The sequence below is a fragment of the Rhipicephalus microplus genome, chromosome 9, assembly GCF_043290135.1.
Source record: "Rhipicephalus microplus isolate Deutch F79 chromosome 9, USDA_Rmic, whole genome shotgun sequence".
Lineage (NCBI taxonomy): Eukaryota > Metazoa > Arthropoda > Arachnida > Ixodida > Ixodidae > Rhipicephalus > Rhipicephalus microplus.
In genome coordinates, this window is record NC_134708.1 from 3,459,817 (window position 1) to 3,485,490 (window position 25,674).

General features: G+C 43.2%; 1 protein-coding gene across 3 annotated transcripts in view; it reads left to right on the plus strand.

Annotated features, from left to right (window-relative positions):
- Window positions 1–637: 637 nt before the first annotated feature.
- The window catches only part of LOC119163333 (putative phytanoyl-CoA dioxygenase), a 57,421-nt gene continuing 32,384 nt past the window's right edge, over window positions 638–25,674 (plus strand). Inside the window, exons 1-3 of one of the 3 annotated variants that reach the window (XM_037415312.2) lie at window positions 638–899; window positions 11,198–11,293; window positions 24,083–24,177. In XM_037415312.2, the coding sequence (XP_037271209.2) occupies window positions 11,242–11,293; window positions 24,083–24,177 (147 nt within the window). In that variant the 5' untranslated portion in view covers window positions 638–899; window positions 11,198–11,241. Of the gene's footprint in view, window positions 900–11,197; window positions 11,294–18,587; window positions 18,770–24,082; window positions 24,178–25,674 lie in introns of all 3 variants that reach the window. The other 2 variants (XM_075872989.1, XM_037415313.2) reach the window with 2 other exon arrangements.

Genomic DNA, 25,674 nt, shown 5'->3' on the forward strand with positions numbered 1-25,674 from the left:
AAATAAGGTTGTGAAGCGCAAACGGTGAATATTTGCTAATTTTTGTTTTCTCAAAAAAGCAGCTCCAAGCCACACAAACACACGGAGCCAGAAGTATGAAAATTAGACAAATGTGTGTACTACCAGTCTACCCATCATTCTCATGCTCACTGAAGCGCCGTGTTAAAGTGAGCTTTAGCCGTGTGTTGCAACCCCCATAGACACTAGCGCCAGAGTTCCCTCTAGTAAGTATTGTGGAAAACTCTATGGTCGAAACTTTGGTGGTGGCGCCATCTAAGCAGGGGTGTCTTCAAATAAGTTTTTGCGTTTTTGAAGCTTATATGCAACAAAGATAACGTAAAAAGTCTTAAAAAGACGTAAACGTAATTATAAAAAACCCTACGTAAGTGACGTCAATATAGATGACAGGCGTTTTGCGCTCGTTCAGCAGGCAGCTCCTTCGACGCAAGGCATAGCCTCTGAAATTAATAGCAAAAGCCAAAAATACCAATTTTGAAGGCCAAGTACAAAGACCCTTACTATTCGTATGCATCTATTCATTTATTTATTTATTTATTTATTCGTCTAATGCTCTCTGTGATTTCATTGTTGTGGCTGCTTTAGCCGCACAGGTGATTAGCGCACGAGAAAATCTATTTTGTTTTCGCACCTTCATTACTTTTGACGGTGAAAGAGGCATCATCATCAGCATTATCGTCTGCTTAAAGTCGCGTAAAAGCGCGACTCTTCCTCGACGCTCGTGACTGTCACTGCGCTGCTGAAGTGGTAGGTGTACTCTGGCTGCTGCGTGTTCGCTGACGCTGCTGCTTGTGAGGACGTTCGAGGACGTGCTGTTGCCCCTTAGAGCGTCCGTAACCGTCGAGAGTCTGCCAGCGCTCTGCTGATACCTTGTGACATCGGTAAGACTTCGTTCACCTTCTTGCGTTGACGAAACCGGGCGCGGTGTTATGAGGAAGGCCTCCGCAATCGGGGTCTGTGGGTCACTGCGTCGCGCGAGAAGGAGGAAACGATATCTGTGGGATACAAAAGACTTTGACAGCGCTATATACGCAAGTGCAGGCGCATCTAGTGTCGCTTTATGAAAAGCATTCCTCACCTGGATGTTTCTGTAGCCACGTAAAGTCATTCTGCTGCTTCTGAATTAACGCGATCTGGTATTTGGCAGCGATGGTCACTTACGCAGAAGTCCCGTCTAACGATCGCCTCTCTCAAAGTTGCGCGTGTCGCCCCGCCACGGTGGTCTAGTGGCTAAGGTACTCGGCTGCTGACCCGCAGGTCGCGGGATCAAATTCCGGCTGCATTTCCGATGGAGGCGGAAATGTTGTAGTTCCGTGTGCTCAGATTTTGGTGCACGTTAAAGAACCCCAGGTGGTCGAAATTTCTGGAGCCCTCCACTACGGCGTCTCTCATAATCATATGGTGGTTTTGGGACGTTAAACCCCACAAATCAATCAATCAAGTTGCGCGTGTCATGCGCGAGCTAGCGATATGCGCAGCATATGCACGTGCGACACTGCAGTATCCAATCGAGGTACAAAATATGCGTGTTCTGCAAGTTTTTGCGAGCCCGACTACGTCATTGTTTTCTTGAACAGAAAGAAAAGCAACCGCTGGTGCGGCGATTAAGGGGACGCCTCATTTTTGCGCTTCCTTCTGCGTGCGGAGCATTGTTTGCCAGCTCGTCTGCTGCCACTTTTTTCCCGCGTTTGTTCATGGCGACTGTCATTAAGTGCTTCGCAATTCAAATGGTCCGGCTCTAATCCTTTCTACTGCAAGACTCTTTTGATGATGCTAGCGGCCAGAATACGCACCTTTATCCAAGTATACACTTATATTACCGTCGATTTATTTAGCGCATACATTGAGCAGAACATGCAAGAACTATTTCTAAGAATCGCAGCATAATTTAATACCATTCACTCGGTGTCTCCGGGCTTAGAACACACACACAGGGTCCTCCCTATAAACTTCAGCCGACGTCAAGGCCTTTTAAAAACGGTGCTTTCACAGTGAAATTAAGCTGTTATGGGGTCACAGCAACAGATTTTTCTGGTGCCGTAGTTGTCCGGTGCCGCCGGTGTCCGTAACCGCTACGCCCGAAATAGAGAAAAAAAAATAAAGAAAATGAAATGAGACGAATTAAATTATTCAGGATGAAAGGACATTGAACCCGGGTCCTCTGCGTAGCAGCCAAGTAATCTACCAAAGTCAAGCCTGGTATAGCCATCGGAAAGGTTAAAGGAGTTTTAGCCCCCCCTACCCCCATACTCAATCTTAACACAGGAACAAATGAAAAGTGTACCTCCTGTACAACAAATTCGAAAGAAAGCTTTAGGATAGCGCAAGAATGCACATTGTTAAGGGGGATCAAGTTAAGCTTTTTTTTTTCAACAGAATTAAAATCAGTGGGAAACAATTTCAGTGGGATGAAGATAGAAATGAAACTGTGCAGATAGTACGGTCCGTCCAACCCAAAAGTGCAGCTCGTCCATGGGCGAGCTCAATGTTTTTAAAGGCAGACTCCGGCGATTTTAACGCGATAGCATTAAAGAGCTTGTTTCCCAGAAATTCCGGCATCAATGTCGGCATCGTTGGTTGTGAGCGAGAAATCGTCATCCTATGCATGACCGAAAAATCGAGAATGATGCAAATAAAATAAAAAATAACAAATTCTGGAGCAGAGTGGGGGCCGAATGAGCGTTGTTTGGTTTCAAGTAGGGATCGAACCCTGGTCGTTTGCTTGGCATGTGGATGTGCTATCACACGGCCACGCCTCTGCTTGTGAAAACAGTGAAAAGAACTTCCTCTCCTTGAAAATGCAGCGAAAGTAGCTTTCATGCTTCACACATGCGTTCTGTATTTATGGTTCACAATGCAACATGGAATATTACAGTAATAATGTGTGGTACAAGCATCCATTGCCAACTGGCATCAGAATATGCGACTATTATAATGGCTCCGCGATTGAAAGCCAGTACCCCACTACATATGCTGTTGCTCCTATTCCCTTAAGGCCGCGTAGTGAGTGCATAACAAATTCGAAAAGGTTTCATGCACTAAGTGTTTGAAGTACGCACTAGGAACAAGATGTAGCTATCACGTTGAACTTCTAAAGGTGAAGCTTTAAGGTCCCCTAATTTTCTTTTGTCCACGTAGGATTCGTGCACATAGCAGCCCAGCAGACTAGAAATTCCCAATTACTTTAGTCACCATGTTAATATGACTTACAGCTCAGCTATAAAGTAATTGTGCACAGATTTCAATTCATAAGTTGTGTTGTGTGTCGTTTGGTAGACTCGTCGCAACATTATGCTTATTATAGGCTACGAGTAACGCGTTTAGGGAACAAAAACTATATGCCGAGCGCAGTGAAATGCAAGAACCAGCGTGTTTTGATTCAGGTGCACCTTTAAGAAACCAGGTGGCAAAATTATTCTATAGTTCTCAACAACGGAACTGACGTAGCCACTGTACAGCAACATCTGCTTGTCTGCTGTGGATTTTGGGGTTTTGGCTGGCACTTTCTTGGTTGAGCGTGCGATTTCCTTTCCTCTTTCAATGGGCGCATGATGGGTGGCAAGTCGTGTTGCGATGTGGGCTGAACACAATTCGCCACATATTCACTGTAACAGCATAAGCGTTTCAACCAATCGCCACAGGCATAAAGTTGGACGACCTGGACAAGCAGTTTCATCTAGTGGCGTTATGCGCAACTATGCAGGTTCTGGCAAAAGATTTCGTCATATGTAGAAGTGCACTCAGTTGGGTTTCAGTATTGCAGTATTTTGCTAATTAAATATTATTTTCGAATTCGTTGAGCATTTCAGCTTTCGGGCACATGACAAGAGTGTCTCACGACCATAAAAACACTATTACCCTGACATGGTAAAAAATTGCCGGAGTTGACTTTTAATGTGAATGTCTCATAATTGTATCATAATGTCTCATAATGAGTATCGTCAGAAAGTGCGATGAATTTGAAGGGTCTCCTCACATGTATGACTCAAATGTTTCTATCCTCACCGAAACTTAACTTCACGAGAACATGTCTGATAATGACGTCATGCCACGTTCGCGTGAGATGGTTTGCCTGGATAGCTACACAATAGGGGGCTGGGTTGTTATTGCAACGAAGATGTATGAGCATACGGGATGCTTAAAAAGTGTAGTGGAGCCGGCACTTGGACTGTGTGGTTGAGGGAACTGGACTAGGCCTGTCTCTGAAGTACGCTGCTCTTTCCCAACGCCATTTCACCTCATCTGTAAATAAACACATTCACTTTTAACAGTTTGGTGGAAGGTGCTGGGCACATCGATCTGGACGACCCAGTTCTACGAATTTTGCGACAGAGCAGATGCTTGGCAGGCTTGCCACCACAGCTACCAGACATGGAGGACACAGGAGCAGGCCATAACAACCGCGCCGCTGATCAGCAACACGCTCACCCGACAGGACAAGCTCGCTACGGTATGCCGGAACGTCAACAAAGGACCTTCTCGGGGAAGCTGGATGACGATAATGAGGATTGGCTCAAGCACTACCAAAGAGGGAGTCGCAGCAATCGCTGGAGCACTGCTAAGCAGCTCGAGAACGTGGTGTTTTTTTCTTGTTGGCACTGCGTCTCTTTGGTTCGACAATCACGAGAGTGCGTTGACCTCATGGGACATTTTTGTGGACGAGCTGAAGAGGTGTTTTGGTGACTTGACTGCTAAGGTCAAGCAGGCGGAACAAACTCTTTCACGCAGAGCTCAGTTATTTTGTGAAACGTGCACCACCTACATAGAGGCTGTTTTTAAGCTTTGCGGAATCGTGAGTGTGACAATGTCTGACGAAGATAAGGTAGGTCATCTCCTCAAGGGAATCCCGGAAGACGTGTACAATTTTCTTATCGCTACGAAAGACCTACGCACACCTTCTGACCTGAGGAGACACTGTCGAGCATTTGAAGCGCTAAAGAGGATGAGAATCCTACCGAAATTCGCACGTCTTGACAATGTGCCCTCGATTGGAAGTGCCAAGCTTCCATCACAGGACGACATCTCTTTGGTTATAAGACGAGTGGTTTAAGAAGAACTTGCTAAACTACAAGTTGTGGACACCACCGGTGTCTGCCATCAGTGTGCATTCGACCAACTCCTTTTAAACAGCAATTAACATGTTAAGTTGGTTTGATTCTTTATCTGTGAAAATGCCATCAATATGTCTAAATAGCGAAATTGAAGTCTAAAACAGCACAGGAGCTCTTCAGGGTACCTCAAGGCCTAGTACTGGGTCCCCCCCCCCCCCCCCCTTTTTTTTTCTCATTTATCGGAATGGCTTTGCCATTGACTCTCCTGTTTGCAGCCGTTTCTTTGCAAACGACTGCATCATCTATCATAATATTGAGGCAATTGAAGATCAAGCCGCTCTAAACAACTATTCAATGGCTATAATTTATTGGTGTCATACATGGAGATAACATTCAACTCCGCAAAGACATGTAGAAAAAAGCCCCACTTCCCTATGCATACAATGTGAACAATAACATAATCACCCGTGTTTATACGATTAAATACTTAGTCCAAGGTTCAACGAAAACTCGTCAGGTGAGGGGGGTTCATTGGAAGGAATAATAGAGGCACTCACCTTGACTGAAGACAAAACAAACATATACAGGGTGTTTCAGCTGAAAAGCACCAAGCAATAAAAAATTTAAAAATCAGGGCTATGCTTTTCCAACTAGCACAGTACTGTTCTTAGCTGTATGTAGCGCGTTGGAATATTTTTTTTTTATCTGCCAAATTACAGTAATTAAAAAAAAAAGTGCCTACTCAACTTTTTAGATAGTGACTCTAGAAAAGATTCCGATATAAAACTTGTAGCCCTTATCCATAAATAACAGAATTATTTTTTACAGTAAAATAACAATGCTGGTTAATTTTTCTTAGTATTTGTTCAAAGTGTGCGAAATTTTAAAAAATACCACGTGATTGCTGCACAGCACTTTTAGTGCCCTTAAATGTAAGTTGGACGAATTAGTAAAGGCTTCTCACGCGCGAAGGTCGCTTGAACAGACTACGATGGAGAGCTGTTCAAAAAAGAAAGAAACCGATAGAATAAACTTCGACGAATTTCCTTCCTTTATTAAAATGTCGCCCTCTTCCTCACCGTCATGCTTATCATTGGCCTGAGAAGAAAAGAAACAAAAAAGCCTGTGCTGCCTCCAGTCTCATACTTTTGTTGCTTAGTGCTTTCTAGCTGAAACAACCTGTATTGCCGTTTTGGGCGTGCCATGGGTGCCTTGTTCACAATGAAGATCATGCAGAAAGGCGTGATTATTTATGGGACGGGTGGTGCAGAGTGCAGATGTATAGCTCTAGGAGATTACGCGTCATCGGTTAAATGGGTTTGCATTCGTTTGAATGTGCAGTGATTCTAAGAGTAGCCATATCGATAGGCGCTTTTCTGTTACAATTATGCTTGGAGAATCCCAGTTGATGATGTGGTTACTGTTCATATGATGATCCGCCAAGGTGTTCGAGCTTGCATTGCCTTTTTTGACATCGTTCTGGTGCTGCTGGATTGTTGTAAAACTTCCAGTTGGATGTGTGGCGATTTTTTGCATGGTGTTTTGTAGATAACCCCTGTAAATCTTCAACTTTCCAGGCTGTCTCTAAGGTGCCCGAATTTCTGCTTTGGTGGGCACATCTGTGATTTAAATGCCATATGTGCCAAACGCTCTTGCCTCGCTAACGCCTTGTGCATGGGGTACAGCACCTCTTGTCCTATCAGCTTCACAGACCTTTTCAGGGCAAGCAACTGAAGATCGCAATTGTTGCGTCCTCTGGAGTTGTGAGGGGTAGCTGTTGCTGCAGAGCTCTTGCTTGCGCGGACCAAGCTCAGAGCAGATAACATTGTGCAAGCAAAAATAGCAGCGGCAACGGAGCATTCTTGCCCTGTAGGATGCTCAGAGTCAAACTTTAGGTGTCTGCCCATGTGGGTCGGCTTCTGATACACAATGGTTGTGAGCCTTTTGGATGACCGTTTTACAAGGCTAACCATCTTGTAAGATTTCATTTCATTTATTTACTTTCAGGGCCCGAGGGCATTACAGAAAGGAGTGGGGTTTCACAACTAAAACGCGCAACAATACATTCAAAGCACTTCTTGATGGGCGATGACCTTGAAGTTATTTACATCTGTGATGGAGGCGATGGCGGCGGGAAGGTGGTTCCAGTCCCTGCTTGTTCGTGGAATGAAAGAGTCATAATAAAGATTAGTTCGACTAGATGGCACACCAACTTTTAAACCATGATCCAAACGGGATGAAATGTAGGAGGGGTTTGTGAAAAGCTGTTCTTTTAAAATGGGGTTGTGATGAAATATTTTGTGAAAAAGTGAAAGCCGAGAACATTTACGACGCAACGACAGATCAGGCAAGTTTAGAGACATCTTCATTGCAGTTACGCTAGAATGGCGGGAGTAGTTAGAAAATACAAAACGAGCTGCGCGGTTTTGAATCGATTCGAGGGCGAGGATTAGAGTATGTTTGGAAGGATCCCAGATGGCGCATGCGTATTCTAATTTCGGACGTACTAGCGTTTTGTAAAGAGTTAGTTTTAGTGATGAAGGTGCAGATGAAAAATTGCGACGTAAATATCCGAGCATGCGGTTAGGGTTGTTAGTTACATAGTCAACATGCATCTGCCAAGACAGATTATTTGTGATATGAAGACCGAGGTATTTATATGAATCGACGTGTGTTAAAGAAACGGCATGAAGACTATACGTGCGCGTGTTAGCAGTATTATCACGACGCGAAATTCGCATGTATTTGCATTTGGACGCGTTAAGACGCATGAGCCATTTATTGCACCACTCGGATAGGTTGTTAAGATCGGTTTGAAGTTTGGAGGTGTCGGCTGGGGTAGAAATTTTCAGATACAATACACAATCATCAGCAAAGAGTTTAATGGTTGAAAAAGTGATGCAGGCGGGAAGATCGTTAATGTAAATAAGAAAGAGCAACGGCCCCAGTACTGACCCTTGAGGTACGCCAGACGTTACAGCAGAAGAGGGGGATAAACAGTCATTAGCGGTTACGTACTGGGTTCGGTTAGAAAGAAAGTCATTAATCCAAGAGAGGACATTAGGGTCAATGTTGAGTTTGGTAAGCTTCAGAATTAGTAAGTCGTGAGATACAGTGTCAAATTCTTTCGCAAAATCAAGAAAAATGCAGTCAGTATCGAAACCTTGATCAGCGTTAACAAACAGGTCGTTAGTAAAGGACAAAAGCTGGGTGTCGCATGACACCATCTTCCTGAAGCCGTGTTGACAGTTGTTGAAAAAGGAATTTTCTTCGAGAAAACTAACTAAATGTGAATATATTATGTGCTCTAACATTTTACATGGAATGCTTGTCAATGAAATGGGACGGTAGTTCTCCGGTGAATTAGTGTTACCTGATTTGTGAACCGGAACCACCTTGCCCTTTTTCCAGTCGCCAGGTAGGGATGAACACTGCAAAGACTGATGAAAAATCTTCGAAAGAATTAGTGATGAGTACAGCTCTGTACATTTCAATATTTTGGAATTTATGGCATCCGGACCCGCAGAAGAAGACATATTCAAGTTGTTGATCAGTTTTCTAACTCCTACCCAATCTATTACAATATAGTCCATAGGAAAAAAATTATGGCTAGGGGCTGTTGGAACAGAAGACGAAAAACTGCGCAGAAAAACTGAACAAAATGCATCATTTAAAAGCTTGCAACATTCATTATTTGGAACAGGTTCGCCACAGTGTGTTAATTGCACTATCTTGTTTTTCTTACCCTTCACAAGAGACCAAAATTTTCGTGGATTGTTTTGTAGATAAGAGGGAAGAGTAACCTTAAAGTAAGCATTTTTTGCATTAGCAACTTCATGGAGGTATTCGGCGTTAGCGTTTTGGTACTCGGACCAACGGCTGGGTCTGTCTACTCTCTTGGCAGAGCGAAACAATCGCTTCTTTTTGTTGCGTAAGCGTCGAAGTGTAGCATTGAACCATGGCGAACGGGGATTAGTGCGGACATTTCTTTGTGGAACGTAACGGTCAGCTAAATATAAAAGTTTATTTCTAAAAATAGACCAGTTTTCTTCTATTGATTGTTCTTCAAAGTTCGCCATGAATTCATCGACGAATCGCTCCATTTCTTCTGTAATTGACCTGATGTCTGCTCTAGAGTAATCCCGGATGGTTTTAACACTTCTGTTAGAAGAAACACGTGCCTTTAGATTAAAGTGTAACATGGAATGATCACTTATTCCTTGAAGGTAACTAAGGGAAGTAACCAAGTCTGGCTTGTTTGTTAGGATCAAGTCTAAGGTGTTGGAACAAGTAGCTGTAGTGCGTGTGGGTTTATGTACAAGTTGGGTTAGATTGAAGTCAGAACATACGTTTATGAAGTCAACACACTCAGACGAATTTTGAGTAAGGGTTACAATATCGCTTTGCCACTTTATGTTTGGTAGGTTGAAGTCTCCCAAAAGAAATAAGGGCAAATTCGGGTAACTAATAACGACACTGTTTAAAACATCATGTAGTTCGTCAGAAAACTATGGCGAGGCGGTGGGCGACCGGTAACATGCGCAGAGAATGAAATCTTGGCTTGGCAGACAGATTCGTACACAGATAAGTTCTAGGCCGGAAGATACGTTAACCACATAAGATTTCAGAGCACTGCTGACACCAATCAATACACCTCCCCCAGAACGTACGTCACGGTCGTAACGATAAATGTTGTACGATTTTTCGCATTCAAATATTTCACTGTTCTTTATTTTGGCTGTTCTTTATTATTGTTTGTACAGCCAAGTCTCTGTACAAACAATAATATCTGCTGAACATGAATCAATTGTAGAAGATAACTGCACCCGCTTGTTCATCATGCTCCGTGTATTTGTGAAAAGTACAGACACGTGCTGGACATGTGGCTGCGATGAAGATAGCTATGGATGGGGACTGGCGCGGGGAGTATGCACTGACGCGCTACCGCTCGATGCATGCAACACTTGGTTAGGAGTGACGTCACAAACCTCATCGGTCGCCGTGCAGTATACGTACTTTTTCTTGTTCATTACAAGTTTGCTGCTACGCAGTGAAAAACGCTGACCGCTTGCATTGCCAAATTCAATTAGCTTCTTGCGCGACTGTCGAGTGGTTCGGCAAAAGTCCTCCCCCACTGACACGCCTGAGCTTTTAAGTTTGGCTTTTCGTGAAAGGACGCGGTCCCTCACTTTGGAAGAAGAAAACCTGACGATGATGGGTCGCATTTTTGTGGCTGAAAAAGTGCCCAACCTATGTGTTCTCGAGATACTACCAGAAAGTTCAGAACTTTGCATTTCAAGCTGAGAGGCTAGGTTACACACGTGTGCTTCAGATTGCTCCCATGTCAAGATGGTTTGAAGCACACATTGGAGGAAGACCACTTTGTTGCAGTGCAACTATATTTGTGTGCTGTATTTCCTTTCGGCAGTGGGGATTTATTGTAATGCTTCTGCTCCCTATTAAGCTAGTGTATGAGTCCCCCTCTCCCCCCCTCTTAGGAGTCCACCCCCCTGTGCCTATCAGCACAATATTAAACAAGGATAAAAAATAGAAAACAGTGCCGTCTTTGTTCGTTTCTTTTTTTATTCTTGTTTACTGTTGTACTGTAATTAAGCTCAAGATGAATCCCTGTCAACTAATGTAACTAGGCTTGGCTTTTTTTATTTAAAAAAAGTACTTTTTGTCAACTGTAGAGGTTCTTGTATTGTGCGATCTCAGTGCATGTTAAAAAAAACTTCAGAAAATTAAAATTTCTGGAGCCTTTCACTTCAGTGTTCCTCATTATCACATCGGGGTTTTGGTGCGTGAACCCAAATATTTTTACCATTCTTATTTCTTAGGAAAGCAACTGCCATAAAGACGCAGTGAATGAACAGCTTGTGCACCTCAAGGTGGACCACAAAGAAATGCAGTTTTCTTCTTTTTTTTTTAGTCATGCGAATACCATGAAGAGAATGTGTAGCTTGTGTGCCTGGAGCCATGGTATAATAGCGTACCATTTTGTGATCATGCCAAGTTTTTTGCCTGATGAGGCATCTTTCACCCCAACAAAGTTTGTATACAATAAAGCCTATTTATGCTTTAACATTTCACACTTCCTTAACCAGCAACCTTGTTTCCTTGTACAGACTGTGAATTTTCTGTATTCCATTCTCTTGGTGGTGGCTCTACAATGTGGTTTGTCCCAGCTGCCCTGAGTCGATCAGCGGTCGTGTTTAGGCGCGGTAGGTGCTCTGCATTCTCTTACAGTAAATGTTTGGATGAAAACTAACAGACCAGGGAAAATATAGGGATGTTATTAAAAGTAATTATACTGTGAAGAAATAAAAGTGGACGAAACAATAACTTGTCGCTGGCAGTTCTTGAACAACACTGCCAGGTTTAAATGCACATATGTACCCCATAAAGTGGAGAGGGGGGGGGGGGGGGGGACAGCCACTGTAGTTCAGTTGGTATAGAGCATCAGGCACGTTATCCAAAAGTTGCAGGTGTGGTCCCTGCCAATGACAAGTTATCTTTTTGTCCATTTTTTCTACATTTACATTACAATTATTATTGATAACATTCCTATATACTTTTCTTGGCATAATTGTCTCTTAGTTCACATTATTATTGTGTCTAATAAAGGAAATTGAGCCCTTAAACTTGCACTCCATTCACAAGTTTTGATGATATACGGCAGCAGCAAGTGTTGTGTCTTTTTCTTTTTTTCAGTGCATTAGGTGGGTTACTCATATTAATGAAAAAGAACATGTCTTGAGATTCTTTTGTTGTCCATCACTCTGTGCAAATCAATGAGAAATATAGTGACCACCTACCATCACCAGCAAGGATGTCTTGTGTGCCTTGACGCTCCTCGTAGCAGAGTGTTTTCTTGCAAGATATATACAATGAGTACCATATTAGGGATAGACAGAAAATAGGATACAATAAGGTAATGAAAAGGCCCATTATAGCGGGATCACGTGAGATTATTTCTCTGCTAATTTGAGCAGTATCTATGAAACAACTTGGGGTGCAGTATTTTTAAGCCTAACCTCGTTTCAGCAAACCTGAATTTATTGTGAAAACTTTTTTTGAATTCACATGTATTGCTTATGTGCTCATTCTGCTGAAAGGAATTTCTGGCTCGGTTTATTATATCGAGGTTCACTATATCTTAGTCCAACTGCATGCAAAATATTTACTCTACTTTGGCTATGTTTTTCTGGAATTTCTTCTTGTTTTGAAATTGGCATGAGTTTTTATAGCAGAATAGAGACAGAAATGTTTGAAACGGTAGCAAAATGTACCAGTAAAGGCCATGAGCAATTAACTAAGATACAAACGAGTTCAGAGAATGCACCTTGATTCCTGCAATTGCTGCAGTGGCCATATGTGCACATCACCTTTAAAGAGGCCTTGAAACACTTCTTTGAGTAACCATGGAACTAATTCACTGGAAAAGCGTATTGCCTCACAAATTCAACGCCACAAAAATTTTAAGAATCTGTTCAGTACGAGCGGAGTTACAAAAGATTTGTTGCATGCTGCAGTTGCATTCTCTCCTCTCTCATCTCGACGAAAGTGCTGGAAGCGAAGCAGGGAGGGATAGGAGGGGAAACAAAAAACTTCACACGCGCCTTGTGACCTTGAGTACTTTTTTCTTTTTTTTCTTCGAATACACGGCTCTTTCAGTGCGATCGCGTGCGCACACGTAAACAAATGACGGCCTTTCGCAGCTATCTCTGTAACGACCGAGCGCGCAGTGTTCAAATCAGCCAATGGCTGATAGTTGGGCAACCTACGTGTGATTTTTGAGCATCTTCAGACATTTGTCGAGGGAAAAGAAAGCAATTTTAGCTGGCTTTGATAATTTATTGTGAATTACAGGCCGCGTGCTGCGCTATAACATTTGGCTCGCGTGTTCTCGGGAGCCTCTACTACCGATCGGCAGCGTTTTCTGACCATGCTCAAAAAGTGTTGCAGGGCCCCGTGAAGTTTTCTGGGTAGTGTGTTCATACTGAGTGTAATTACTACACATCGATACATTGTGCAATCTGTTTTGACATTCTGATAATGCTGCTGACAGTGTAGCATTATCGATGTAGCATGCCAAAGAAGCTCTATCGTATGAAAAAGCGCCAATGCTAATGAGACACGGTGTGCTTGTATATCTAAAAAAATGACTGTCAGTGCGGTTTACTTCTCCACCAAAAATGGCAGTTGAAATTGCGACCTACAAAAGACGTGTGAGAGACGGACATCTTTTGTTACGCTAAAATCACCATGTAATTGCCAACTCGCCCAACAATAAGTTATTGTGCAGAATGCCACTGTAAAGGTAAGGCGAGTATTTTGAGAGAAGCTCTTTTATTGAATCCAAATATTACAATGTACCCACATTTTATGTTTTATGAGCTCGTCGTTCTGGAAAGAAGCTGTGCTTTTTTGACATACAGATTATTTTGCGTAAAAATAGTTGGGAAGACAGAAATGGGAATTTTTTGTTTCTGTGATGCAAGAATGAGTGTAAAGGTTACTTGTATACTTTGGTCAGGTCTGCATGCCAAAGTACACCAACAGCATCTCTTTTTATATCTTCCATCTGTATATGAGGGTACACTAACGAGATGATATTCCTTTTGGAGATGCACATTCTGACGTGCATAGTAACATATTTTGTCACTATTGGTACAGAGAATAATTGTTTCAAGTGGCATGTCTTGTGAAGTATAGACACAGATGATCATAACGTGTTTATGACAGGACCTCATGGCCTCCTTGTAGACAACACAGTGTCCGAGTAGCCCCAAGTGGTTTGAGACTAATTCGCATGAATAAACCAAAGTTGTTTATTGGATGCTGTGAGTCTTAGTAGGCCCTTATAGAAGTGAGCAATAAGTACTCAGATATAATTATCAATAGACCAGAAGGAAACTAGTCAAGAATATCTCCCAGTGGTACTCCACATTAACTCATAAATATATAAATTCTTTTTTAACTGCATGGTTAAAAACCATTCTTTTTACACTGCATTCTTGTGTAAATACCAAGGTGTCCATCTTGCTCCGGCATTGTTGCCTCATATCAGTGCATTTGTAGCGAAAACTTCACATGCACTTGGTTGCATGCATGCATCTGAAGCGCAATCTTTGAGGCAGCTCAATTTACTGGAAAGCTAGCATATCGAATGCATGTTGGCACTCTGTTTCAGTATGCTGTGCCCATTTGGTTGACTTGTTAAACTTATCTAATCAATAACCTTGATTCTATCCAGAACTAAGCCGTTCGATTCACTGTTAGAGATTGTGGTACATGTTACAAACATCAAGACCTCCACTATAGAGAAATCTCTAAACTAAAAACTTTAAACTATTTTATAGTCTGAATCGGGCATGTAGGCGATGGGGCGCTTCAGAAAAAAAATTTTGTGATTTGAGCGGTGCACTTGTAATCAAAAAAAATTGGATATTCACGACGAGCTCCACCTCATATCTGGGTCTTGCTACGCTGTCTGCGTGAAGCTCCTATCATATTTACCGATTTGACGATTCACTCCACCTAGACAGCAGCATGGACGGTTGGTTCTCCTTCACAGTAGGAGGTGATTACATGTCTCCTCGGCGACCGTCTTCAAAACTTGTCATTGCTCCCACCACGTCACCTATTGATATTTTCAATAGTCTGACTGACCGCACTACATTAAGCACGTCATTTCTGGTCGAGTGAAACATGCTATCCCTTGAGCAACAGACTTCACTAAATAACGTCCCACTGACTGGCTCACCGAGCCTCCGTCGTCGCTTGCTTGGGCCTGGGGTGGGAAGCCAGGGAAGCTTCTGCATGATTCGTGTATGTGTAGCAAAGCGAAAGAACCACGTCCTTCTCACAGGTTCACTTGTGGAATCAGATGGTGCCACTTCGATTTCTTGAGTTCTCTCAATCTTGCGCGGTGTTGGAGCTTGAGAGTTGGGGAGATCCCACCAGTGCCTCCAGTTTGTTCGGACCGGGTCCGGCCGGTCTCAACTGGTAACTGGTCCTCGTCACCGGACCCGTTCTTTGCAGTGAGGAGATTTACTCTTGCAGGATAGACGAATGTTAATTTACATCTCGTGACGATAGAAAAGGAGAGGAAGAAGAATCGAAGAGGCGTAGAGTAGTGTACAACAGTTTTCGACTTATATAGCCAGCCATCGAACAACCCCTAGGCACCCGGTCTCCTCCACTCCCGCCAGTCAGATGGCTCGACAACCCAGCGGCAAGGATGAGAGTCTGACAGGGTGAAAGGGAAGGGAAGAGTGTCATTGACTTCCAGGGATGCAAGCGCTCATCCGGAGTGACTTCTCAATGGCTTTTTACACGCATTGCTCATCGCTACCTGAAGCTTTGTTTGAATGATGCCTCAGCTGTCCAAGACATTCGACGGGTCTTTGGGACAATTAGTGAAGTGTGCACTTTCTTTCGGGTGCCGCCCAAAAGGACCCAAGTCCTGAAAAAGCATTTAGAAACATCTACAATGTCATTTGGCCAGCTGTGCCGTTATTGTGAAACAAGGTGGGTGGAACGTTGCGATTCAGCTGCAATGTTTGTAGAAGCGCTTTCCGAGATGGTTGATGGACACCTTCTGTGACAAAGCAACAGCGTCCACTGGTTATTGCCTCCATCGGTGACTCTGTTCCTAAACTTTCTTATATGCCTCACTGTTAGTAAGACATTCCACTTGTCTGTGTATCTGCAGAGCCCAAATATTGACATGGGCATCACCTTGTAGCAAGTGTACTTGGTGCTGACTAAGCTGAAAGAAATGGGAATTAACACGAAGGCAGAATTCCCCAAAATATTTTCTCTATTTCAAGACAGAGTTCAGAGTGAAGGGAGAGATTCGATGGGCGGTAGGAACACGGAGATATCGGTTAAACTACAGTTGTAGTTTTGCGGAAGAGTACTACAGGTGAGCCTTGTTCATTCCTTACATAGGTAGATGACATGAAAGCTTCCCTCAAACAGCACTTTGCAAACCATCGCAAAACAATGCAAAGTTTGCAATTTGTGTTGCCAAAGCAAACGTCCAAAGGCAAGTTTGAATCTTTGCAGCCGGCGTTCGATTTTCACGTGAGAAATATGACAACAGCTCATATTTTTACACTAAAAGGTGAATGGGAAATCTTGAAAACTAAATGGCAAGCCATGCAAGAGGACAAAGTTCCCCATTTTGCGACGGATGCTTTAGCTGAATGCAACAAAGCCCTCTTTCCAAACATTCATACACTTCTCAATATGTTAGCAACGCTTCTAGTGCGTACAGCTGCTGCAGAATGCAGCTTCTCACCAAGAGTTAAAAGAGCAAAAATGTATTTGAGGAACTGGACGGCTGAGGAGTGGCTTGATGGTCTCGTCCTAATGTCCATTCACTGGATACAAGTCGGTGTTGACGAAGTTATCGTTTTGTTTATGGAGAAACCATGATACATGAAAATTGTAGCGTGGAGCGCTCTCTTCGGCCAGACTACATGTCAGTCTTTATTTTTAATTTGCACTGACCTTTACTATATATTCACGTAGGGGACTTTACGCAACACGATGCACAGACCAGTAGAGAGGGAGACCACAACCAGAATGAAATGAAAAGTAATTTATTGGGCTGACTTGCGCCCCAAAAAAAAGCTAACACGCACCGCTCGGCGAGGGCGAAAAATACTGGACAGCGGGCCTGAAAGATGACTACCAGACTGGCCAGTGGTGAATGCATTGCTCTCTTATCAGTTCGTTACGTCGCGCTACATCGCCATCAGTATTCCACACAGCTGCACTCGATCATCTACGTGGCGCTGGTAGAGAACTAAATAAGATAGCCCAGTCTGCTTCTTTTTTCTAAATGCACGTGGTATTGTCCCCCCCTTGAAAAAGAGCATCATGCTAATGCTGAAAGAGTCTACTAGAAACAAACGTAGTAAAACCAAAGCTATGAAAAATGAATCTGCTAACGCTCAAAAAAGCTTTTCGAGGCGCACAATATGAACTACTTCAGGTCGTGGGCGTCGTCGCTGCGGCTGGGTCACTCCATCAGGCACAACTTTGTATACTAGGCCCCAGTTGTCGGGTAATCATATATGGTCTAAAATACCATCGCAAATGTTTTTCGCTGAGACTGCGACGGTGAATCGGTGACCTCACCATAACGCAGTCACTGGGTGGTTACTGTTGGTGCCGTGGGTAGAGTCGGCCGTCCATGTACTGCTGCCGTAGGATACGAATTCAAGCAAGCTGACAAGCTTCCGTGGCACGTTGAAGGAAGCCACATCCGTGTGGATGTTCCCGTCGTCGACGTGGGGCAACATCGCATCCAGCATGGTTGTGACTGGGTGGCCGAACACGAGCTCGAAAGGAGTCATTTGCGTTGTCTTCTCTGATGCGGTGTTGTTTGCGATTGTGACGTATGGGAGGACTTCATCCCAAGTCTTGTGCCAAATGTCAACGTCCATTGCGAGCATGTCGGCGGAGGTCTTTTTCAAACGCTCTGTTGGGCCATTTGTCTCTGGGTGGTAGGCTGTACTTTTGCGATGAACAGGGCTTAAGTGTAGAGTCTACTGCGTGAGGTCTGGGGTGAATGCCGTACCTCTGTCGGGGATAAGGACCATGAGTGCGCTATGCCGGGACCATGGGTGCGCTATCTTTAACACTTTGCCACTATGTTTTATACAACAAAGTTGCCTACGTATTTAGTCAAACTAGGAAAATTTGTGTTCTAATGACTCAGTGTTAGACATACATAACATGATGGACAGCAACTAAATTGGCAATCTAGCAATATAGCAATTTCGCGTTACAAAAAACAAAAACGATTTGTTAAATTTTAGTGGTGAATGCCTCAATGAATTCGACATTCATGCAAGCATGGGCAGATTGTTTCATTTTAATGGGATAGCATTAAAGAGCTAGCTCATTTTGTAAAAATTCTGGTGTTGGCATTGTTCGTTGTGAACTAAAATTGGATTTTGAATGGAAATCAAACCCCGGCCTTTTGTGTGGTGAGCAGGTGTTCTACCACACAGCCAGGTCTGTGCTTAATTTGTTGTAGGGCAAAAGCCTCGCACGATTGTCATGTTGTGTGAGCAGTCTCCCTGATGCACGTGGTAATAATGTGTGGCAGGAGTGTAGGATTAACTGAGTGGGCGTTTTAAAGGCCCTTGGGCACAAAGCTCTTGGGCACTATTATCAAAAAAGTGTGCAGGTGCATGTGTTGCCTGATGAATGTGTAGTAGGTAGTTTGCAAATTCACAGAAGGAAGAATTGAGGTTTAGTGTGCACTTAGCAACTGTACCTACAGTAGGTGTTTTAGTAGTATTTGATGTGGCCAGTTGCATGTGCACAAATGTTCCTTTCATTACGGCATGGCTGAGAGCTGTGTCTTCTGAGGAGAAAAGCCGACAGGGTTCAATTTTGTTACCGAGTTCTACTCTTGAAGGCAAAGCTTTTTCAAACGGAGTTTGTATTGCTTTACTTGTGTCTGCCTTACTTGTGTTGTGGTGCTCACAGAAATCGGGCTGGCCCCACTCCTTGCCACGGGCCTACTAAAAATGAAGCGAACTATGTGCCGGCAGGATCCTTTCCTCACCCACATGGGGCGTGCAGAAGGGAATGAGCCCTTGACAACTGTCATGGCAGAAGTGCAGAGACAATGCAGGACGGCTCTAGGAGTTTGAAAGACGGGCTTTCAGGTGAAAAGCTGGAGGGGGGCCTATGCTATGCACGGCTGATGCAGAAGCCTAGCTAATGTTTTAGTCGAACACAGTCATACCGTGCACTTATTAACGTACGCTTTCTGTAGCTCAAATCATCGCAGCTACACGAGTTTGGGCAAATAATTCTAAGAGAACTTGTTGTTGGGCTAGTTGGTAGAGCATTTCGGAAAGTTAATTCAAGGCTATGACATTGATTAACTGTACGTTTTGATAATGTATGCCGTTGGCCTTCTTTGGTGTGTGTGCGCACAATGTGTCCTGTTTATATTCAAGCCTTCGAGCTATGAATATATCTATTGGAAGTGAGCGCTGTGTGTTTGATGCATGGGTGTGTGCGTGTGTGAGTGATCGTGTCAAGTTTTCGTGCTCGAATTAACTTTTCGAAATTGGGAAAATAAGGCAACAGGCTAGATCAACCAAAACAACACTTTATTGCTACATTAGCAATAGAAGTTCACAAAGGGTATACGCTTATGCCTTTGGTCATCGAGGTCCTTGGCTCGCAGGGGGGTATCCAGGTGTTGTCCTCAGTCTCGTCACCGGTGCTAGAGAGAGCGTCCCGCCCGTTTTCTCCACCATCCCAGTTTCCCTCTCCCCAATTAGAGCTAGTTCCGCCGCCTGCGTAACCCGTTTTGCAAGCCAGGAAAGGGGAATAAGGTGCGCCGGCCGCGAGGTGACTGGTCCCTTTGAAAGAGGCTTCATTGTCTCAATTCTCGAAAGGACAGACATGTCCTCGAAACTATGAAAGAGAAAGGAACTATGGGTGCATGTGCTTCCCTACAAAGTCAGTGGACCAGTCCCGAGGATTGGGCTGCAGAGGCACTGTGAAGTGCAAAGCCAAGACAGGGAATATAAACACGAGCTACGAGAACACAATCTTGATGCAGGATGCCATCCAATTACTTGAGGCTCGATTCCGGGTGACAACCTTTACAGAACCCATCGATGTCAGTGCTAATCCAATTGATCCATTCTCGCCAAGATTAACAATAGCCGGAAGAGGATGAACTTGTAAACTACTCAAGAGCCACTGTGGGTGAAGGTCGGATTCCCTGCGGGGAGGAAGGAAAAAGTTAGATGAGAGTATTGCAGAAATCGTCGGGAAAGAAAAAAAAAACGCAGTAAATCAGGCACGTGCACATTAAAAATGTTCCCTTTGACCTGAAGGAATGCAGACTGACCCTTGCCTTCCCATGGAAAGGTTGGGTGATTAGAACCCTCGAGCATATGTTCAGGGAACAGGATTATTGACTGGACCAGACTGCTTCTTGTTGGACTGGACGGTGCAGCTAACGAGAGGGGGGAAAGAGTGGACTGAGGGGGGGTACAGTTACAACCGTCATTTCGAACAACAAAAGACAATAGGTCTTCAGCTCCCTAACTCAGTTGTTAATAAAGTACTCATATCATTGAAATTCTCAGCGTCATTGAGTTCTTAAAATGAAACATTTTTATAATGCACGCCAAGCTTTGCTTGTCTATTGAGGATGATTTTATTCGTCTATTATGCGTCTAATTTTTATATGGTAGACTGGGGAAAAATAGTATTTGTAGGTATTGCCCGACGCACTTGATATCATTTATTCCGACTTTCATCCCATCATTCTGTTTACTTGTAGCCGTGTGTACTGCTTCTATTTTTCGCATTTAAAAGCATCTTTTATTGACAGGCCCTTATGTGGCAGAAACTGTGGCGAGTAACTTGCTTCATTGTAATGCAGAAGATGCAAGCTAACACTACATTACTTTGCGTCATACATGGGTGTGCCTCTACTACTGTATGAACTGTTCGGATGGTTATGTGAGCGAGCTTGTAAACTCTCAAGACATGGCTACATACTTTGTCCTGGCCGATGCAGCAAGCAGGAAGCATTTCTGGGCCTGTCAGAGATTTAAAGGCAGGATAGATAGTCCAGTGGACTTGAAACAACAAAAGGCCATGCACTTGTACAGAACAGTCTCAGCTTATTCGGCTTTTGTTAATTGGAGGAGGCCACTTTGTTGATACAGTGTCCTTTCAAGGACCACTGATTTTCCATTTGAAATTTTTCATCACAGTAGTTCAGTGGCACACACTTGTATTGACTCTTCGCTGTCCCTATTGTGACAAAACAATTTCTAGTGCCATTTCTGGTTCGCTTGGCTTTTTGGTTAACACGTGAAAATGGCTAGTTTTCATATGTCTTGGCAAAATATTTTTTGCTAGCATGAAAAGTACTCTAGCACGCATTGCAGCATACCAAATTTTCCACCATGAAATGCTCTTTCCAAAAAATATATGCTTTCAAGCGACATAAATATTTTGGGATGAATAAAAGTGTGAAGTTTTTATCTTTCAGTTGGTAAACAGTGCAATAAAAAAATGCTATATATGCAAAAATATTCAAAGCAAAGAAAATTCAAAATGTACATTGAGAAGAGAAATAGGAACACTATAGAAATAATAAATTTAGTACAAAATGTTTCTATTCACGTAGACAAAGTCAGAACTGAGATACTGCTTCGCTGCTTGTGCCATGCGGTGAAGCATTGCTTGGTTTTTAGCGAGGCACAAGTGAACTTGCACACTTTTCTCAGTAATGTTTTTTTTTTATGATAACGGCCTGTAGGTGTTCCACTGTAGATGAATGCTCGTGATGTGAACAATTCCTCTATAATCGGACATGCAATGAGCTCCGCTATTTTGTCTAACGTCACCTCTTTCCGTGAGCCACTTCACTATGCATAAGTTGGCGTTCCAATATATGCATCCAAGCATAATTCTTCGCATTTTTGCACATCGCATTAAAGCAAAGAACAATATTTTGTGCAGTCCTAAAAGGTTTCACAATACTCCGTAGTCGGGATCAAGATGTGCTCCGGTTGCCTTCTTGTAGTGAGAAGAAGCTCTGTAGCCGGTGCCAGCACACCGCGCCCCAACAACGTGGGGACCTCGCACTGTAACTAGAGTAGCTATAAGATTCTGCAAAAAGGTCAGCAGCTACGCACTTGCAGTGGAGGAGACAATTTGAGGCCGTAGACAAAACAAATCCATGAATTGCTGCGCGGATCTCAGGCTGACGCAAAACATTGCCGCCACAAAATTCAAAGCTGAGGTGCTGTCATCCTCAGACTCTAAGCTCGTCATCGTTCACTTCAGGTGAGGTTGCAGGACAGTTCAAAGTGGCGGGTGTGTTTTTTGCAGCAAGATGTGCACCTATGCTCGCGTAATGACGACGCCATTGGAGCGACTAGTGACATTAGATGTGGCCCTGCGTCTGATATAACGATACAAGCGAAGCCGAAGCTACTTGAAACCGGCTGAGAAGGCGACCTCCACAGGTTACATATGCGGCGAACCTTCAGGAATGTTTTCTGTAGAATATATTTCCGCCACTCCTAGCAACAGCTGTGTATTGAATAGCATGCATAAGTTTCTGGCAATTAATGCTACTCAACACTGTCAGATTAGGAAGCTGACTCCATTGTTTGGTATTTGATTTGCAAAGGTTCTTTTGATAACAAAGCTTTGATGTTACTGTAGCATGGCCGCGAGGGACGCGCACTTCTGTCAAGTTCGCCAGCCAAGTGCATCTTCTTAACAACACACACACATTGGTTTGCGCAAACATCTGTCAAAATCACTATGTTGCCTAAGCGGGCGAATTCAAATTGATTCGGAAAGTTAAGTGACTGGGCTAACTGCTAGAAATTGCTGAGTGCACAAGAAACAAGCTCAACATGCCAAAATCGACGATCTAAAAGTGTCAATCACCGGTGATTGATTTGAACAGGCGTGGTAACGAAATAGTTGAGTGCATCCACCCAAGATTCATGGGTGACCTGTTTATACTTGTCCTGTTTTCTAGAATTGGAATAATGAAAAGGTGGCATTTGTTGAGATGAGGCTTGTGGAAATTGCACGCATCACAAGATAGCGACACATACTTTGCAGTAGGGGTGCACGGATCTACAGGTTCTCTACACTATGCACAGACGGTTGGCAATGGACTGGTCAGGTGTGTGTGATGAGTGGCCATATTGGCACAGGTCAATGACATGTGTGGTGACCATGAGAACTTTGAGCTTGACTCATTTCTGCGTTTTGAGGCAGCTCTTCATGTTGTCTTTTGGCCAGACATTTTAGGTGCAGAATGCACCTTTCAGCCATTATCATGATGAGGAAGTGCTACAGTTCTGTGGGGATGGAGCTTTATTAACATACTTGTGTGAGTTCTCAAGCAGACAAGCGCCATCAGTCTTTTATGTTCTAAGACAATGTCTTGCAGCCATGTGAAACTAGCCTATCTCATTCGTGCAGTGTTGAGGAGAGGCCGCTGTAGATACTGCCTTCCCTCGCCTTTTCACTCTCAGTGATCCACTCCTGCCTTTTCCTTGCCCTTGTGGGAGACCTGTTTTTTACTTTTCAATAGACATCACACTCTTTTCTGCACTCGTATAAATCCGACAAGTATAATTGCTGATAAGGAGGGACCTTGTTTTTGTTAGGAAAAAAACCTTCTGTTTTAAATTTGTGAAAGCAGCCTCTTGTCAGCATTTCTATTCATTTCTCCTTTCTCAGCAGTAAAGGTGTCGGGGCCTTGTAGTGAGGCAGCAGCTCCACTCTTGTTTCCTACGCAAGTGCCTCTGCTCCTCTGTCTTTTCACCCAGAAGCAGACCTACCTTTACTTGTGCATGAACCTGCAACCTCTAGCGATGTGTTTCATCTATATTGTGATTAAACTCTGACAAGTGTTGTAGTTGGTGGAAATAGCAGCAGTGCAAAACAGGGACGCTGGTGTTAATGTCTTGTCACGTAAATGTTTTCGATGACGTATGTACACATACTTATCAAACTAAATATATCACAGGTCGAAGTGGAACAAGTCAAGTTTAGTGCACAGAAAATTAGGCAATGATATATAACACCTTTAAAAGTATTGCTTATTCATAAAAAATGCTCAATAGAAGTTAGACATTTGCAAGAAATTTGCAGATATCTGCCTGTTAAACTTGATTGTGGAGCTGTTACAGCTTGCAAGTTTGATGGGTACACAGGAATGATTATTGTCATCAACCGGCACGTTCCGTGCTTCTTCAAACAAATGTGTGTTGAATGACATAACTCCGATTTGCAACAAAAGGAGTACAAAGCAAGTGAAGATGTCATTGAATTATTTCTTTGATTAAAATTGGGATTAGGACATTCGTCCTAAATTTGCTCTGGCATTGCTTGTCTTACTTGTGCAGTCAGATTCTGAGTACTATTTCTGAGGAAGGAGACTTTTCACATCTCTTCATTTTTTCTAGGCGTGATGGCCCAGGAGCGACTGAAAACCATTGTAGGCCACCTCAAAGGTGGTGGCATTAATAATGTCATCAGCATGTTTGAAGACAAGAACATCGTAAGCCTGCTTTGCAATTTTTTCTTTGACATTCTTTATGCTGTGTAGTGAATGAAATGCACCTTGTTGTAAAAATTGCTGTGAGAGTTAGGCTGCCTTTTCAAGCCTGATCGCTTCTTGTGATAAGACAAATGCTGATGACTCATGAAACAAGTCCTGTCAAAAGTGCATTGCATTGTTTGTTCTTTTACAAAATTTTGAACGAATCTGGCTTAGGAAACCTACTTCTTGCTCCATAGAAGTTTTGGAGTTTGTTCCGAGGTGTTACAGAGGCACATCCGAATACCTTTTTTTTGCTAGAAGTCAATTATTTCTATACCATCAGCACTGCTGATAGCTTGTTATTCAAGAACTTGGTGCGAAATGTTTTCCCAAAGACTCGGGTACTTTAATTGGTGCATTCATGGAGCTTGATATTTGAAGTAGGCTGTCATCACTAGTAGCGACAAAAGGAAGGGGTGCCAGCATTGGTTTACTTTTTAAAAGAGTTATCAGGGTCCCTTCTGCCACCACATACTTAGTACTTCCTAGTTAGCCATCAGTGTGTCACTGATAGAAAAGTAGCGAATTTGTGAGAAAGGTAACACAAGCAATCCAGGTGGCAATTTTTGCTGTGGAGATTTCTCTAAGTATTACATTCTGGTCTGTAGGCAAGACCACGAAATTTGCAAAAAGTCAAATGCTTTTCAAACTAGGTGATATTTTTCTTTTTGTTGACTGCAATTTATGTGAAGTTCAGTCAAATTCTCAGAATGTTGTGATCGCCTTGTGCTGTAAAACAACTGGTGGATGGACTCCTTTGTCCAATATGTACCCAACTGTCTTGCTTACCTTTTTTTCAGGTATTGCGTCCTTGATGTTCGTTTTACTAATCATTTACTGTCTTTATCATTGCATTTACAGTCCCTATTAGAGCACTGCACAGGTTGACCCAAAAGCTTGAGCCTGGTCAGGCTGTCCGAAGCGCTTTTTTTTCGCAGTTTAAGTCAGGCCTTTGCGTGGTACAAGACATTCTGCACCAAGCTGCTGTGACAGCTGCAAAAAGCTGGCGCGTACAATATATACCTCTGGACAGCAAATAGAGAAAAAAAAAAAAGACAGCAAATGTGTTTGTAATTCTGTCTTTTCCACCAGAGGTTGGGGATTTGATCACAGTTGTGGCAGTTGCATTTTGATGGAGCGGAAATGTGGAGCCCTGTGTACTGTGCAATGTTCAGTGTACATAAAGGACTTTGGAAGTGAAAGTTGGGCTAGTTGGTGGTTCATGCTTGGGATGTAAAAACAGCGCAAGAACGAGGACTGAGGAATAGATGACAGGGTGCTGATAATCGCAACTAAAATTTATTAGAAGGCACATGCAGTCGACCTAATCCCGTGGAACACCATGGCGTCTGCATAGCAGAGCAAACAGGGTACAAAAATATAATCGTGCTGAAAAGTGACACGTGTAATCACCTGAGAAAAATAAATAAAAAGAAGAAACTTGCTTCTGGCAAA